At 46.9% G+C, this 18310-nt stretch overlaps 2 protein-coding genes across 3 annotated transcripts; one reads left to right on the top strand and one right to left on the bottom strand.

Annotated features, from left to right (window-relative positions):
• Positions 1–233: 233 nt before the first annotated feature.
• eif4eb (eukaryotic translation initiation factor 4eb) lies at positions 234–5851 on the bottom strand. Of its 2 annotated transcripts, none has more exons than XM_088002804.1 (7): positions 5778–5851; positions 3674–3777; positions 2914–3009; positions 2738–2843; positions 2043–2156; positions 874–1013; positions 234–803 (listed from the first exon to the last, which is right to left on the bottom strand). In XM_088002804.1, the coding sequence occupies exons 1-7, from the start codon at positions 5793–5795 to the stop codon at positions 689–691; spliced, it is 693 nt and encodes a 230-aa protein (XP_087858930.1). In that variant the 5' UTR covers positions 5796–5851; the 3' UTR covers positions 234–688. The 2 variants fall into 2 exon arrangements, with proteins under 2 accessions (XP_087858930.1, XP_014829228.2); XM_014973742.2 differs by having other exon boundaries at positions 2780–2843; positions 5778–5846.
• Positions 5852–5858: 7 nt separating this feature from the next.
• On the top strand, positions 5859–18012 carry metap1 (methionyl aminopeptidase 1). The gene is made up of 11 exons (XM_014973737.2): positions 5859–6017; positions 7755–7806; positions 7887–7996; positions 10456–10516; positions 13627–13718; positions 13785–13868; positions 14400–14538; positions 15357–15488; positions 15561–15704; positions 16835–16900; positions 17013–18012. Exons 1-11 carry the CDS (start codon positions 5901–5903, stop codon positions 17177–17179), a joined length of 1164 nt encoding a protein of 387 aa, XP_014829223.1. The 5' UTR covers positions 5859–5900; the 3' UTR covers positions 17180–18012.
• Positions 18013–18310: the final 298 nt, after the last annotated feature.

The raw sequence follows: 18310 nt of genomic DNA, 5'->3' as shown, positions 1-18310 counted from the left end.
CCTGCTGGGATCATGTGACCAATCAGCTCAACTTAACGGTTAGCAACACGTTTCCACCAGGCAGCGGATCAAACAGCAGCTCGGTGCTGTGCTGCAGCCTGTGCTGATCCGGAGCTGCTGCAGCTCCATCTGCTGCAGCTCCTGCAGCTCCAGCTCCTGCAGCTCCAGCTGCTCCAGCCATCACTTTGGTTCAAGAGCCATGATGTCATCCAGAAACAGAAACACGCCGGGAATAATTGCAAAACCAGTTTTATTTATATTAACACTCAAATGGATATGAGTCATGAAATACTTTAAAAAGGTTTCAACAATTCAAGGCACAAAAAAGCACAATCAAAAGGTTTAAGTCAGTAATAATGTGCAGGCAGATTAATATAATAAATTAAAAGTGTTTTAATGTCATTAAGGATTACAGCAACCAGAGGCCAGAACGCGTTCAGGATTCCCTGCCATTCAACACAAAACATGTTTAAAAATCAAAGGATTAACTGATCAGAGTGCAGCTCTGCGTCTCTCCATGCCTCTCTGTTAGTGTCATGGCCGCCGCAGACGGGCCGGTTCTGGTTATTTTGGCGTGTAGGTTGGACGTCCCTCCTCCTCCAGATTGCGTTTCGCAGAGTCTTTGTAGCAAAGTAAACACCAACAAATAAGACAAGGAAAATGAAAAGAGGCACATGAGGCATTTTTCTCAGACTACGAATTTGTTCTTGGTGGTGGAGCCGCTCTTGGTGGCCGTGTCGGCGTGAGACTGGTAGCCGATCGTCATCTTCATGGGGAGCCCCAGGCGCTCCTTGTAAACCCTCCTGTGGGAGAGGAAGCGTTAGCGGCGTGGAAACACGGTCTGCACATGCTCAGTGCGGCGGCCCGCCTCACCCTATGTGTGTCACAGCCTCCCGGTTCTCATAGTCGGAGGTCCACACGGCGATTTTATCCCCTTTGTTGCGGATGTTGACGACGGCTCCACAGACGTCGTCGCTGTAGTCGTCAAAAGCTTCTCCGACTAAACACAGCAGCTGATTGGAGGAAGGAAACGACTCCATGAGTCAGCGCTTTTGACTGAGATAACCTCCGCTAAGTCTGTGCTAACTTAGAAAACATTTAGCACTTTGCTTCCCCCAAATTAATCTGCTAATTTACTCAGTTTAACTTTCAGTTGAATAATGTTCTGTATCTGTGTTAGAGGTTTATGTTCATGCTCTTATTTTGAAGTGGGTCTGTTTCCTGTCCAGCTGAGATGCAGAAATGGTGTCAACATAAATAAATTTAGCGGTTTAGCATTAGATTCCACTAAATATCATGTTAGTATAGCACTTTAGCCTTAGCTCATGCTAAGTGTAATGATGGTACTTCTCTTTAGTGACACTGTATTGGTATAGTGCTTAGCTATACTCGTTAACTTAAGCGCTTAACTGGTTATTACTGATATCTGCAATGTGGGAGTAGCTCTGTAGCTGAACTAATCTTCATGAATAGCGGTTTAGCGTTAGCGTACCTTAACGTTTTAGTTAGCAGGGCTCGCTGCTGGGGTTAGTGATATCAGTACACCCCTAATGTTTGGTTGAATTCCCTGGTTAAACGTTGATCGGTCTGTTTTTGCTGCCATCAACAAGCTTCTCTTATCTGGGTTCCTCTCAGCATGATGCTGCCTCTGCCGTGCCTGAAAGCTGCTGTCAGAGTTCCCAGGTCTGAAGGTTTGATGGATTTCTCATCATGGTTTCTGTTTAATACTCAGGTTACCTGCTGCTGTTTGCATCATTCTGAACAGTTTATAAACTATTAAAAGAAGTAAATTAATCTAGAGATCCAGTCCAAAGATACAGGTTCAATATTCAACTGGACCAGATTTTAAACAGAACCAGAACCAGCTGCGTTGTGAGACATGCATCAGACTGAAGGCAGCAACACTAAAAGCCTCTGATCCCTGGCTCTGGGGGTAATCATCCATTTCTGCACCAACAAGTGGAACGGCAGAGAATCAGTTTGTAACAGTGAGTGCAGCAGGTAATGGCTGCTGTCCTCCAGGGAGGCCCAGGTCCACCTACAGTCTCCAGCCAGAAGCGGTCCAGGTCTAATCTCCGCTGCTGCTTGGTGAGCGTGATCAGCCAGCGTCCGCCACGCTTGTTCCGCTCGTCCTCCCACATGGGCTCGATGCCGTCCTGCAGCCAAACATCAGCATGTTTCTACTCACACATCTGCAGCTGACAGCAGAGACTCGGCAGCAACGAGACATTTTTCAGTTCAACTTTAAAAAATCAGCAAAACTGCTGAGAAAAGCTGCACAGATTTCAATGATCTGAGCTCAAACATTCAGACTGCAGCTAAAAACTGGTTTCCTTAATCCACTTTCTGTTTGATTCCAGATTGTCCCAGATTATTGTTAGATAAATTAACTAATGGGAAAAATGTCTCATTATAACTGAAATAATCTGCAAATGGAATGGAACTTTTCATCAATATTAAGAAATTATTTACTTAAAACAAGTCTCTCTATTTTGCTGAAAAATATTTTAAGTTAGTTTAAAATTAACTCAAATATATGAATCAGAAAATGACTTGGTAACACTCTGTGTGTTTGCAGTGCAGGCAGAAGTAGAAAGCTGTCAAAGTTTTTGTAGAATTTTCAATGATATTCAAATTACTGAAGAAGCTGAACATTTTGATATATGAATGAATTATGACCTGAAAAACATAATGAAGAGAAAAACAAACACCATCGGTGAGAATGCTTCATAATTACTTTCCCTGTAGTTTCAGCACATGATGCGGTGAAGCCACACACCTTGAACAGGGAGTAGTCGCAGCCGGACATCAGGTTGCTGGACAGCTGGATGTGGTTGTAGAGGCTGAAACACAGAGCAGCTGTGAGCAATCCCTCCATCACCGGAGGAGAAGCTGACATTAATTGCTGCTTACGCCCAAAAATCTTCCACCGTGTCAAACTTGGAGATGAGGCGCAGGTTGGCCTGCCATGTTTTGCTCTTGTCGTTCTTGAAGAACCACAGAGACCATCTGTGTGGAGCAGGAAATAAAAAACAGGGGAGAGCTGATGAGATGGAGCTGGAGAGCTGCTGAATGGATCTGCTGGGTGCTTTGGAGGGAAATTGCTCCGTGAATCATATTTCCACTTTTAGTTGAATAAAATGTGACGCTGCGTCTTCTCTACAGCCCAGACGGCGACAGGCTGAAGAATGAGGAATAAAACTGGAGTCAAAATGAGAGCAGAGCTGAAACTGAAGCCGAATACGGACAGAAACGGTCAGATGATGCAGAGTGAACGGCCACCAAACAGGACAGATTAAAGCCGTAATCTGAGCTAATTCCTCCATCTTTACTCTGATCCTGAACCTCCACCGGTTCAACATCCAGATGACTGGCCCTTTAAGACCACTGAAAGGTCAGAAGGTCAGATTAATATCTGGATGATCTTTAGATATGGATCAGTTGGATAGATGAACAGTTGGATGATCCAGCTCTGACTGATCTATAGTCTGTGAAATAAGCCTTTATTATTCGTATTGATAATAATAACTGAATAAAATCATATTCCAAAGGAAATCTGGAATATTTAAACTCAGCTCTTCTTCTATCAAAGGCACCTGCTGTTTCTACCTCCTTGTCACGTCCGTCCCTGTGGTGACCTTTGAACCTGTGTGTGTGACGGGCAGAAGCTGACCTGTTCTGCAGCGGATGTTTGATGTAGGCCTCTGGGCTCACCATCTCCTTCCCAGAATCCTCGGCTCCATCTTCCTCGGCGTGGGGCGGACTCGGATTGGTTTCCTAGGCAACAGACAGGCAGAACCAGTGAACGGACTCTACGCAGCTCTACACCCCCTGACCCAGCAGCGGCTTCCTGTCCGCCATCTGGTTTCCACAGAGAAGCCTTACTGCTGCAGGGTCATGACCTTTGACCTTTGACCTGCTAATTGAGGCCTGTAGAGTCCGACATGGACTTCCTGGTCTGAATCTGCTGGAACATCCGAGACGTTTTCCTCTTGGGAATAATCTGCCTCTGTGATGGACATGACCTTTGACCCTTCCCAGGTCGGTGGCTTGGAGTTATCTGCCTTTGAGCTCCAGAGCAGCAAACGACAAAAAAACAAATCCTGCTTCCTCAGAGGTGGTGATCAGTTAATCAATGAGTTTGATTAACTGATCAATAGTTTGTCTGCTGCTGTATAGAAATAGAAAAGGTGCAAATAGTTTGTTAAAGCAGCTTTTCTATTTTTGCTTCATTTCCACTAATTTTTCATATCTCTGTACATTCATGCAATGTACAGAGATACATTATAAAATCTGTACTTTTCTATCTAACAGTTTATATTTTATTAAACTACACATCACTTAACCAAACCAGCACTCAGATCTCTGTGTCACTGCAGTGCATTATATTAGCTGTTATGGGTATTTTTATTGTGGGATTTACATAAATATTGGAGGCAGAAATCATAAATTGGTTGTTTTATTTAACTGGAGCTAAAATGTAAATATCAGTTTCTGTTATGTTTCAGGTGTGATTTTATAAAACAGAAAGGCCAGATGGAAGCATCCTACATGCACACAGGAGCGTTATCACAGATCCTTCCTCCCAGCAGCTGTTAGACTCTGCAACCATCACTGCATCAGGGGTTTACAGCCTTGGTGATATTTATGCTGTTTAAATTTATTGTAGTCTGTTGATATTTTCTATAAAAAAATTATGCACTTTTTAAAAATGTACCTATAGAGTTGCGCATTTCTTTTAACATGAATATGTTATTTTTAATAACTGTATGGTACTATTGTTCTTATGTTGTAAAATTGCCCTTATTTTCACTTTGAACTGCTTTGTTGTTGAAATGTGCTATACAAATAAACTTACTGTCCTGTCCTTTATATTTTTCTGTTTTATTTTTTTTTTTTACTTTAATATGCATCTGCATGTTTTCCTTTGAGGGGCCCAAAGACTGTAAACATTGTATGTATATTTATACAAAATTCATAGGAGTTCTAGTAATATATTGGGATTTTTATGGATATAAACAATATTTAGGCATTAAAATTGTATTTAATAATAGTAATTTACTGTAGGTATAATACATTTTTGGGATTAACATAGTGCTACTACTACCTATTAATCAACTGTAATTTGCATTAATAAAATATTTTTTTCTTTAGTGGATGGGGCAACAACACTGAGTTCAGCCCAGGAACCCACATCCTTGTAAATACGGCCCTGGTTCGAAGTAATTCAAAGTGAAATTACATTAAAAATAATGAAGAGCTAACTTAAAATAAAAATATATCCTAAATGATATAATTTAAGCCAAAAACCTTTAAGTTGGGGGGCATTTGGAGCTGAAAGCATCCCGGTCAGCTCGGACCAGTGCAGGCCAGTTGTGACAGCTGAAATGTTCCCAACACTTTAAACAAGAAGCAACACGAACATTTTGACGGCGTTCAGTCAGCGAATAGTTCGCACAGCGACGTGTGCGTCGTTTTACAGCAACATGCAGCATCTGAGCAGAGATTAATGTTCACGAAGGATCTCATGTTGCTGCTCGTCCGCTCGCTCAAAGTTGGGAGATCTCCACATTCCTCCTCAACGCCCAGCAGGTCGTGGCACAGACAACAGCTTTAAAACTCCCCAAAACACCCGATGTAATCACAGCAACTTCAATTCCAAAACGTGGAAACGCTTTTCAAGGTTTCAGGTCAGCTCTGGGTCTAATCTGAGGCTCTAATTTAGACCAGAAGACCCTCCATATGCTTTGAAACGTTCTTCACAGAGAAGTACTCACCGGTTCGGCGGTAGCCATCTTACAAATCTCTGTTCGGAAAGTGCGCGCTGATTGGTCGGAGCTGTGCCACGTGACTGGGCTGCAGTAGCTCCGCCTCTTCCCCCCCGTCCTGCAGACGAAGGCATGGCGAGCACGGAGGCCAGAAGGGAGTGTGAGACGGAGGGCTGCAGCAGGGACGCCAAACTTCAGTGTCCCACATGTATCAAGCTCGGTATTCAAGGCTCCTATTTCTGCTCGCAGGTACGGCTGTTTTTCTCCGCTCTGCCCGGTCGGGAACGCCCTCACCGGGTCCATAGACCCCCGGCCGGCCGGGCCCGCTGTCACATCACGAGGCTGCTAACTCAGCTGTTAGGCTGCTAACGTGTCTTCAGGCAGCTTACAAACTTATTTAGATAACGTTTGTGAACATATTTTAGTTGTTTAATTGTATAAAGGCTGGAAGTTATATACAGTGTGCCAGTGAGCGGTTGTATTATGTTGTTTTTACATTTTTAAGGCCCAGGAGAGACGTTTAGCGAGCTAACTCGCTATAGTGAGTGATGGTAGAGCCAACAGGCTCACATTACTTATTAAAAGAGACGCGCTGTGTGAAAACCACACATTAAAAGCCTTTAGCAGGACACTCTGCTGAGCCACCCTGTTGGATCTGTGTCTCTACCGAAACCAAACCCCCCTCAGACATGTGAATGTAACTTTAGGGAGGCTATCATTGGTTTTACTGGTAATACTGGAGTCTGCTTCCTGCATCACTGCGATCAGCTGAGCATCTGTTGTTTTGGTTCTTTATCGTCCAAAACGGACAGATTTTGGGCTAGAAGCGTTTCACTGATGATATTCTGAGTTTGCTTTGCTGATCGCAGCCTGTTCATCCGGAAGCTGCTGTTTGTTCAATTCAACTTAAAAGATGCTCCATTCACCCCAAAGGGAAATTAAATGCTGTCACCAGAAGCTGTTAATCCATTAATTGCATGATGAAATAAAATGAGCTCCATAATTTAAATTTGGATCACCATCATAGAGATGCTGAAATGTTTCCTGCAAAATACAATTTTAAATACAATTGAAAAGCCTATATTTTGAAAAATGTTGCAAACATTTGACTCCCAGAAAGAATTGCTCCACTTTCTTTTTTAATAAAGTCCTACCTGGCTCTTCTGCTGTTTTCCCTGTGTAAGTCTCCTTTTTCATTTCGGTTGGATGTTTGAGATATTTTCCACTTCCAATGTTAAATTTTTAAAATAAATTTAAATATTCTTTTTATTATTGTAGAGGATGTGTTTGCATTAATATGCCTTTAAATTTTATATTGAAAATTTTATGAAAATGACAATATTGTTGTTTATTGCAATAATTTCTGGGCCAATTTATCGTGCATCAAAATCATATCCAAGATACGTCAGAGTCGCTGTGGATGGTGATGCTGTGACTCCAGTAGCAGTCAGTCTTCCAGCCAATCTCTTAGGCCTCTGACTGCAGACTGTTGCTGTATAAGGTCTCATGACCAACATGCTAGCAGCTCATTATCCAGGCAGCAGAAACATACCTGTCAAGTCTCCCACTTTTTCTGGTAAAGAACTGTATTTTGCCTCCCATATTAATATCGTCTCTTAAATATCCTGTATTGTGCCCCGCCCTCCATCACCCCCTGCTCTCTCGATAGCTTGTCTCCCTCCTCACGTTTACAGTAGTGTTACGTTACTCGTCCCCCTAACGTTAGTGTCGCTCCCCCTCCGCTCTGACAACACCGAGCGGACGGCGACATTTCCTGTATTTTCAAGTCCAAAACTTGACAGGTATGAGCAGAGATGATATTCTGCAGTAATGTGTCCTGGATGGATCAGTCGTTAGCCAGCTCTGCTAATCCACCTCCTTTGCTTTTGCCGCTTCTTTTTAAACTTTAGTCCAGGCAGAGAGACGCTGGAGTAGGGGATATGATCCTTGCATGTTTCATCCAGTTGAACACGTTTCTCTCTGCAGGAATGTTTCAAGGGCAGCTGGACGTCTCACAAGCTGCTCCACAAAAAAGCAAGTATGTCCCCCGGCTCTGTGCGTCATGGAGTCCTGTTAAAGTCCAGACGAAGTCACCTGAGTCACGTTTTGTTTTTCCAGAGGAAGACAAGCACCAGACTGAAGCTAAGAACTGCATGGAGAAGGACACCAACACAGATCCCTGGCTGGGATACCGCTACACAGGCAAACTACGGCCACACTATCCACTGGTGAACTCTCCCTCCGTTTCTGATATTCACTCTTTAATAATGCAAACTTCCTCAACTGTCTGGGAAAGTTTGGAAGTTGATTTAGGAATTATCTGTTGGAGGACAAATTATCTGGAAAACTCTACCTCCAGTCTTTCTCTTTAACGTTGTCTACATGATCCGTCCATCCAGTTGAGCTCAGGATTATTAGTCCCCTGATGAAATCACACAAAACTCTTAATGTTTCCTTGGAAACGACTGTAATGGAAACTGTTCATTACTGTATTGTTTCCAAAAGAGCAAAGAGAAAATCGCCACCAAGTTTGATCTGCAGATTTTATTACGACGGAGTATTAGGGCCAGGCTCGGGGAAAAAAAGGGAATAAAGTCAGAATATTGCAAGAAAAAAGTCATATAATAGTCAATCAAAATATAAAAAATGAAGTCGCAATATGACACTGAAGTTGTTGTTTGACATAAAGCCGTAATAACATGAGAATAAAATCACACATGGATTAGAACCGAACTAGAGTTCACTTGAACCGGTCCCAGACCCAGATTACAGGGGTTAGATTAAACCGGACCGGAGTTAGATTAAAACGGACCCGAGTCGGGTTGAAGTGGACCGGGGTTAGATTAAAGTGGACCGGAGTCGGGTTGAAGCGGACCGGAGTTAGATTAAAACGGACCGGTGTCGGGTTGAAGTGGACCAGGGTTAGATTAAAGCGGACCGGAGTCGGGTTGAAGCGGACCGGAGTCGGGTTGAAGCGGACCGGAGTCGGGTTGAAGCGGACCGGAGTCGGGTTGAAGCGGACCGGAGTCGGGTTGAAGCGGACCGGAGTTAGATTAAAACGGACCGGAGTTAGATTAAAACGGACCGGAGTCGGGTTGAAGCGGACCGGGGTTAGATTAAAGCGGACCGGAGTTAGATTAAAACGGACCGGAGTCGGGTTGAAGCGGACCGGAGTCGGGTTGAAGCGGACCGGGGTTAGATTAAAACGGACCGGAGTCGGGTTGAAGCGGACCGGCGTTAGATTAAAACGGACCGGAGTCGGGTTGAAGTGGACCGGGGTTAGATTAAACCGGACCGGAGTTAGATTAAAACGGACCCGAGTCGGGTTGAAGTGGACCGGGGTTAGATTAAAGTGGACCGGAGTCGGGTTGAAGCGGACCGGAGTCGGGTTGAAGCGGACCGGAGTCGGGTTGAAGCGGACCAGAGTCGGGTTGAAGCGGACCAGAGTCGGGTTGAAGCGGACCAGAGTCGGGTTGAAGCGGACCGGAGTCGGGTTGAAGCGGACCGGAGTCGGGTTGAAGCGGACCGGAGTTAGATTAAAACGGACCGGAGTCGGGTTGAAGCGGACCGGAGTCGGGTTGAAGTGGACCGGGGTTAGATTAAAGCGGACCGGAGTCGGGTTGAAGCGGACCGGAGTCGGGTTGAAGCGGACCGGAGTCGGGTTGAAGCGGACCGGAGTTAGATTAAAACGGACCGGAGTCGGGTTGAAGCGGACCGGAGTCGGGTTGAAGTGGACCGGGGTTAGATTAAAGCGGACCGGAGTCGGGTTGAAGTGGACCGGGGTTAGATTAAAGCGGGCCGGAGTCGGGTTGAAGCGGACCGGAGTCGGGTTGAAGCGGACCGGAGTCTTGTTGAAGCGGACCGGTGTTAGATTAAAGCGGACCGGAGTCTTGTTGAAGCGGACCGGAGTCTTGTTGAAGCGGACCGGAGTCTTGTTGAAGCGGACCGGAGTCTTGTTGAAGCGGACCGGTGTTAGATTAAAGCGGACCGGAGTCGGGTTGAAGTGGACCGGGGTTAGATTAAAGCGGACCGGAGTAGGGTTGAAGTGGACCGGGGTTAGATTAAAGCGGGCCGGAGTCGGGTTGAAGCGGACCGGAGTCGGGTTGAAGCGGACCGGAGTCTTGTTGAAGCGGACCGGTGTTAGATTAAAGCGGGCCGGAGTCGGGTTGAAGCGGACCGGAGTCTTGTTGAAGCGGACCGGTGTCTTGTTGAAGCGGACCGGAGTCTTGTTGAAGCGGACCGGTGTCTTGTTGAAGCGGACCGGAGTCTTGTTGAAGCGGACCGGTGTTAGATTAAAGCGGGCCGGAGTCGGGTTGAAGCGGACCGGAGTCGGGTTGAAGCGGACCGGAGTCTTGTTGAAGCGGACCGGTGTTAGATTAAAGCGGGCCGGAGTCGGGTTGAAGCGGACCGGAGTCTTGTTGAAGCGGACCGGTGTTAGATTAAAGCGGGCCGGAGTCGGGTTGAAGCGGACCGGAGTCTTGTTGAAGCGGACCGGTGTTAGATTAAAGCGGGCCGGAGTCGGGTTGAAGCGGACCGGAGTCTTGTTGAAGCGGACCGGTGTTAGATTAAAGCGGGCCGGAGTCGGGTTGAAGCGGACCGGAGTCTTGTTGAAGCGGACCGGAGTCGGGTTGAAGCGGACTAATTGTTGTTGCTGTGATCTAACTTGTGTTTTTGGTTCCTCTGCCAGACACCCATGCGACCGGTTCCAGGTGACATCCAAAGACCCGACTATGCGGATCATCCCAGAGGTAACAGAACTTTTTCATGGCTCTACACAATCAGGACAGGTAACAGGCCAGCTTTAAGGTGTTTGTCAAAGCAGTGGATTCTTTCTTGGTTGACACTGTCTCAGTCCATAGTGGTAATAACAGGTTTGACTGTGGACAGATCCACTGGTTTCCAGTTGATGAGAGTCTCCTGGTCATTATCATCCTAACTGATGTCTTTTCCTCTGAATGCTCTAAGTGGACTGCTAAAACCTGATGCTCAGGCTCTAAACTGTAACTGGCCCCATGTTTTGATAAGTTGCTAGATTTGTTTCTAGTTGCTTTTCTGAAAGAAAAAAAAGTTGCTGAGTATAGCAACAAAGTTGCTAAGTTGGCAACAGGGCTTCTGTCATCCGGACATAGCCACTCTTGGCCACGCCTCTGAGTATTTTGGCTCCGCCCACATTAGCGGGGCCGAGCGCCACAGGGAGTTAGCTGCAATTTGTTTGTGTTCAGAACCGAACCAGTTTAATCCAACTGTCTGGGCTCTGGACCCAGGCCAGATGGAACCACACAGTTCCTCGGGTCGGATCGGATCTGGTCTGGTCGGATCGGATCCAGTCGGGTCTGGTCGGATCGGATCCAGTCGGGTCTGGTCGGATCGGATCCAGTCGGGTCTGGTCGGATCGGATCCAGTCGGGTCTGGTCGGATCGGATCCGGTCTGGTGGGGTCGGATTCGGTTGAGTCCGGTCCGGTCAGGTCGGATCCGGTGAGGTCGGATCCGGTTGGGTCTGGTCCAGTCGGGTCTGGTCTGATCGGGTCGGATCCAGTTGGGTCAGGTCTGGTCTGGTCGGGTCGGATCTGTTCCGGTCGGATCCGGTCAGGTCGGATCCGGTCGGGTCTGGTCTGGTCGGGTCGGATCTGGTCAGGTCGGGTCTGGTCTGGTCGGGTCGGATCTGGTCAGGTCGGATCCGGTCGGGTCGGATCCGGTCAGGTCTGGTCCAGTCGGGTCCGGTCTGGTCTGGTCGGGTCGGATCCGGTCGGATCTGGTCCGGTCTGATCGGGTCGGATCCGGTCGGGTCTGGTCCGGTTGGTCTGGTCTGGTCGGGTCGGGTCTGGTCCGGTCGGTCTGGTCTGGTCGGGTCAGGTCGGGTCTGGTCCGGTCGGTCTGGTCCAGTCGGGCAGGATCTGGTCGGGTCCGGTCGGTTCGGTGTTCTCCATCAGGACGGTTAACCCCGCGGCTGCCTTTGGTTTCTGATCGGACCATCTTGCATCGCTTCACATTGGGTTTATTTATGGGCTGAGCCGTAGCCGTGGCAACCTTTGTACCCACAGATCCATCCGTACTCAGGTAGCCATGGTTACCGTCTCCCTTCGGAGCCGACTGTTTGTTAACGCGGACTAATGTTTCAGAAAGCCAGCCGGAGTGCTATGAGGCCGTATTTTACATGCAGGTGCTCTGAAGCGCTCTGTTCCTAAGCAACCGCTCAACCTGCAGCGTCCTGCTGGGCGCTGGACGTAATCAATGATTAATGAGGCCCGTTTGGGCCAAACGGCTGTTTTTGAGTAAAACTGCTCGTGTTTTCCCGTTCCTCCCGCTGCAGTCGGACTCGGCAGAGTGAGTGTCATTAGAGCTGCAGCTGAGCGCAGCCCTGCAGGAGCAGCCAGTTATTCATGGCGCCACCAGGAGCTTTCATGCTTCTTCTGTTTAGGATTCAGGCTGGAAGAGCTGTCACAACGAGACGCCTGCTCGCTATAAGCTCTTCATGTGCTGCTCCAGTCTGCTGAGGCTCGCTTTCTGTTGGCTCTGCATTCATTAGAAGACATATTATTATTTCTTCCTGTAGCTTTACAGAAAACACTCTGCACCCAATCTCTGACTATAAACTGAAACGGTTCTTTTGGTTTTCTTGCTTCATATTATATTCATAACATTCTGAATTGCTGGAGCTTTATGAAGGGTTTCAACTTGTCTTTAAACAGTTTCGACATCTCAAAGTCTTCCAGAACACAAAAACCCGACTTCATTTTCATGTCACCTTTCCAGACTTCCCTCTCTCTCTCCAGCCGCCTGTCCTACCAGGAGAATCCCAAAGCGCTCCCAGGAACGCAGTTCCTCCAGCGTTTCCTGGATCTTCAGCTGGAAGACACAGGAAATCCTGCAGGGACTCTGTCTGTTTCCTCCTGGTGGTCCGGTCGACCGGTTCTACTGGAACCGGAATATCTGCTCCTCCTCCAGCTGCTGTGGTTCTAAGTCAAACCAACCTGTTCCCCTCCTGGCCTGTGGGGGCGCTGCACCAAGAACCACTGAAGGAAACGACACAATAACCTCTGAAGACGCTGAGAGCAACTTCCTTCTTCACCAGATGGAAACAAGATGGAGGCGTCAGATTTTAGTGGTTGGAGGATTTCTCTTTAGGCTAAAGACCAGGAGCCATTTCTGCTGCTAGCGCTAGGCTAGCACGTTAGCTTTGGTTGTATTTACCCAGAATGCCCTGCGCTGTAGTCCACTTCCTGCTTTTGGAGCGGCCACTGGTCCGCTTGGCGTTCACATTCAAACCGAACCCAGACTGATTTTTGGAGGACTAGAGGTCAGAGGTCGATTGGCGTTCGCACCTGACCAACCCAACCGGACTTTGACTAGGCAAACTGACTGGAATTGGATTGGAGTGGCCCGGAGTTCATCATTCACTGGACTGAAGTGAATGATGAACCCATAGAAACTGACTTGTCTTCTGTCGGTTCATCAGGCGAACGTTTAACATTTCAGTCTGAAAAACAGATTAAACTAAAATCTGAGCCTGGAAGGTTGAAACTGCAGAGTGTTGCGTTCAGGTTGCTGTAGGAAATCTGCCTGTTGGGATCCTTGCTTTGCTTTCTGGTAGTTCCTGCTTATGCTGTAGTTCATGTAGTTTGGTCTCTAATAATTGTTTAACCTCTCTAAGGTGGCAGGAGTCAGGCGCCACAGAAGGTAAAACTCAGTAAAGATTTTATTGTAATGCCTGTTTACAGTGTAACTGATGAGTCCTTCAGCTGTGATGGAGTCAGAGTTACTGAAGCCCTGCTGTGTGTCTGAGAGGACGACCAGCAGCTGCTCTTAGAGGTCGTCCAGAGGTCATGTTGACTGATGGTGGTTGTCTCTGTCCCACAGGGATGTCCGAGTCCGAACAGTTCCTGAAGGGGACGTCTCAGATCAAGATCCTGTCTCCTGAGGACATCGAAGGCATGAGAGTGGTGTGCAAGGTAACTCCGCCGACCTCTGACCTCTCACTGTGTGAAGATGTGCTCTGACCTCTAACCTCTGTGCAGCTGGCGCGGGAAGTCCTGGACATCGCTGCCCTGATGGTGAAGCCGGGCGTCACGACGGAGGAGATTGACCACGCCGTTCATCTGGTATGGCAGCAGAAACACGCAGAGCAGAACGATTTCCTTCTGCTGAGTCACACTGAGACCGAAACATAGAAAACTACAACTTACTGAGTCACACTGAGACCGAAACATAGAAAACTACAACTTACTGAGTCACACTGAGACAGAAACATAGAAAACTACCAGCAGATTTCAGGTCATGCTGGAAATGAAGAGGGAGAGAGAAGCTGCTCAGACGTTTCCTCAGCTTCCAGGTGAATCAGCAGCTAAGCTCTTTCATTAGCATCATTAGCATCAGCTGCGTCGTGTTTTCACAGCGTTTGGCTTCAGGCTGCAGCAGGACGGCTCCCCAGAGGGAAACCTGCTAACGTCTGAGCGGCTTCATGTTCACATTGTCTGTCTGCTGAGAGCATCTCAGAGCGCCGTCATAACAGCTGATCAGTAATGAAAGCTCTGATCGGTTCTACGTGGCTCTGCTCTGATGCAGCCACTGCTGGTTCTGCTGCTGGTTCTGCTGGGTCGGCGCCCACCAGCTGCTGGTTCTGTGTGTTCCAGGCCTGCGTGGCGAGGAAGTGCTACCCGTCTCCTCTCAACTACTACAACTTCCCCAAGTCCTGCTGCACGTCTGTCAACGAGGTGATCTGCCACGGCATCCCGGACCGGAGAGCTCTGCAGGACGGAGACATCCTCAACGGTCTGCTGGGCGGGGCCTGGGAGGGGCATTGGGGAGGATCAGGGGGTATTAATGATGAACGGTCTCTCTGATGATGAATGTTTCATCCAGTTTTAGCCGCTCTCTGCTGCCACTCGTCTCCCGCCGCTCCGCTCTGACAAGACGGATCGTTTCATTATCCTTCAGTCAGACCCCCCCACATGGCAGATCCTCCTTTCTGCAGCTTCTGATGATTAATCGGATAAAAGATTTCCACATTATGCAGATTTTTAATTTTTAACTTTCCTCTTGAGCCTTTTTGTATACATAATAAATATATCACTCAGTCTGACCAGTTTTTCACCAAAATCAACAAATGGCAGCATTTTTTCACAGTAATGATTAATTCTGAGATTATTGCAAAAGTGTTTGAAAACTTTGGGTTGAAGTGACTCCAACTCCCACCTGCAGGTGGCAGTATTTACTCTACTACTCTGCCGTCTCAGCCTGACTTAAAGTGACGAGTTAGAAAATTCACATTTAGCAGAAATGTAGAACCACAAAATCAGTGAGTTTGACTGGGAAAAAATCACAACAATCCCAAAGTCGAGGAGGAACTGATTAAAAGATGCAAATGAACAAATAATTCCTTTTTAAAATGAGAAATAAATGTTTTACAACAGCATTCCTTTAGTAAACCCTTCATCATTTGTTGCAAAGGATGCAGATTGTTTTTACAGTCTGCATCCTCCAGTTAACGATCAATCCATTACTACATTAGTCGACAGTTATTCCAGTAATTGATTGATCTGGTTAATTGTTTTTGCCCTAATTGAGTTGGACATGTTTGTCTTCCGCAGTGGACATCACTGTCTACCATAACGGTTTCCATGGCGATCTGAATGAGACCTTCTTCGTGGGCGAGGTGGAGGAAGGAGCCAAGAGGCTGGTGCAGACGACGTACGAATGCCTGATGCAAGCCATCGACTCGGGTATGAAGGCGCTCCGCTGCCGTGTGTTTGGTGTCTGATGGTGTCTGACCCTAGTGTCGCCCCCGCCCTCAGTGAAGCCCGGGGTGCGCTACCGGGAGCTGGGGAACATCATCCAGAAGCACGCTCAGGCCAACGGCTTCTCCGTGGTGCGCAGCTACTGCGGCCACGGCATCCACCGGCTTTTCCACACGGCGCCCAACGTCCCACATTACGCCAGTGAGTCGCAGCGGGAAGCTACGGCAGGCCAGTTTAACATGAAATCACCACATTCCACAGATCTGAAAATGAATTTTATTACACGCATTTTTTATCAAAACATATTGACAAAATATGCAACATCTTCAGTTCAAAAACTTTGTTGAGTTAAAATCTTAAACGCTTTAAAGGCCCAGCCATGAATATTTTATATCTGAATTAAGAAAGACCCATGTGATGCCACTGTGCTGTCCGATCAGTTGCCTGCAGAATTTGGGGTTTTCTGCATAAAATTGTCTGAAAATGTCAGATTTTCAGTCAATTTCAGTCTTCAGAAATCTGGATGTTTTCTGTCCTGTTTATCATGAAACCAAAATGAAAAACATGGTGGATACAAGAGGAGTGCTTTTATGCAGTCTCTCCCTTCATATCACTAATTTCACTCAAGATTTTAAAGTCTGCTTCCTCGAGCCGAAAATGACTAAATTTGTGTTTCTTGTTTAGCCAGAATTTAATTAGAGATATCTTAAAGGGCCAGTATCATGTAAAATCAACTTTTTGATCTTTCATCATATTTTAATGTTTTTCCCTGGTCATAAATAAACCTGCAGTGTTTCTTTGATTCTGTCATGTTTGAGAAATACTTTGTTTACATGGCAACCATTCAGCTGTGCAAAATGCCTGGGTGGACCTAGCCCTGCCCTCGAGGCGCAGCTCCTCCCCTTCTCAGCTCCTTCAGACTAGCCAGCAGCAATTAGCAAACAGCTGATGGAGCTGCTGAGGTCATTATCGGAGCTGCTGCTCAGAGCGACGCTGGTAAAACCATTAAAGGGTTAACAGAGGAGCCATGTTGGGATGACTTCCTGGAGGTGGAGCTTCAGGCAGAGAAGGAGGTTTTAAAGAGACAGAGGCCCAATTTAAAGTGCTAAATCAGGAAGTAAAGTTGTATTCAATAGTTGAATGATTTTTATAATAACTGAGAGTAACATAGTTACTGGATTGTTCTTTAAAATGGAAAACTTGTATTACTGCCCCTATAATGAACTAACATGTTTGATTTCTGATGAAGTGGATTTCATGCTATAACGGCCTGCCATACAGAATCTGGTTGGGACTCTTTCCATCACCCTCATTTCTGTCTTTTTCCCCAGAAAACAAAGCGGTTGGGGTCATGAAGCCGGGTCATGTGTTCACCATCGAGCCAATGATCTGCGAGGGTGAGTGACGCTGCGGGTCGCCTGCAGGACGGCAGTCCGACTCTGGCTAATGCCTGTTGTGTGTGCGTGTGTGTGTGTGCGTGTGTGTGTGTGCGTGTGTGTGTGTGTCCAGGCGGCTGGCAGGACGAGACGTGGCCCGACGGCTGGACGGCGGTGACCCGGGACGGGAAGCGGTCAGCCCAGTTCGAGCACACCCTGTTGGTGACGGAGACGGGCTGTGAGGTTCTGACGCGCCGGCTGGAGGACAACGGCCGCGCTCACTTCCTGGCCCAGATGTAGGCGCCGCTGGAACCGGCGCCCAGGACTGGACCCGACCAGACGCCCGGCACCGCAAACTCACTCACAGCTCAAAGGAAACTCTGAATTAAAATGGGTTCCTCAGATGAAGTGGAAGTTCTGGAATGTGTCTGTAAAGTTTTCTCAGTTTGGTCAGAGTCGTCAGGAGGAAGCAGATATTTATGAAGTTCACCCACGCTTTGCCAGAACCTTCCTCGAGGTTCTTCTCCAGGTAGAAAAAGTTCCTGGAAAGTTCTGGAAAAGTCCCAAAAGAATGAGTTTAGGTTTGGAGAGGCAGCTGAGTTTAAATCTTTATTTCCAGAGCAGAATGTGGCGCAGAGCTGCAGCTTTAACTCAAACCATCATCAAACGGCCATCCCGAGCTAGCTTAGCTTACGATGCAGCTGCTGCATGACGGAGGTTCTGGTACCATGAGCTCTGGTGTAGCAAAACGAGCCTTAACATGTGGATGTGTGACCTCTGACCTGCTCGTCTCACCTTCATCCTGCATCACCTGGATGCCGTCGTTGTTTCTCTGCACTCTTTGTACTTCTGATGGAGTAATAAATGACTCTTCTGTAGCTCCGTGTGGCTCGGTTTGTCCAGAGATCCAAACCGGATCGGCAGACTGGAGGTCATGCTCCAGGAAAAATAACCAGGATTTATCAGCTTCTAACTTTCCCAACTTATTCGATTATACTGTGTGACGTAAAGCAATTTATTTTTTGTTTATTCGGAGAACCAATCCTGTCAAAATTGGCAAACAAAATAGAAATTGACTAGATCAACTAAAATGGAATAAGGAGCATCAAATAAATAAAAACTTTCCCAACTTATGAGTATACAGTGTGACGTGTTTATGTGGAGAACCAATCCTGTCAAAATTGGCAAACAAAATAGAAATGATTTGATTATACAGTTTGACAAATGTATCAACAACAGTATTAAATTACTATTACTCAGTTTTCCACTTTATTTCCAATATTATTGTGTTAATTGGCTTCCTTGATTTATTTTCCTCTGTTTTTTTTTTTTACATTGATATTTGTCTATTTAGATTTTGTGTTTTCAATCCAGTCAGCTTCTATTGGTCAACATCTATATCCAAGCTCGAAGTTGAGATTTTGTTTTTGG

Source organism: Poecilia mexicana, unplaced genomic scaffold (genome assembly GCF_051168715.1).
Source record: "Poecilia mexicana isolate PSO_F unplaced genomic scaffold, ASM5116871v1 scaffold_22, whole genome shotgun sequence".
NCBI classification, from domain to species: domain Eukaryota; kingdom Metazoa; phylum Chordata; class Actinopteri; order Cyprinodontiformes; family Poeciliidae; genus Poecilia; species Poecilia mexicana.
This window is presented reverse-complemented; position numbering and strand designations above follow the sequence as displayed.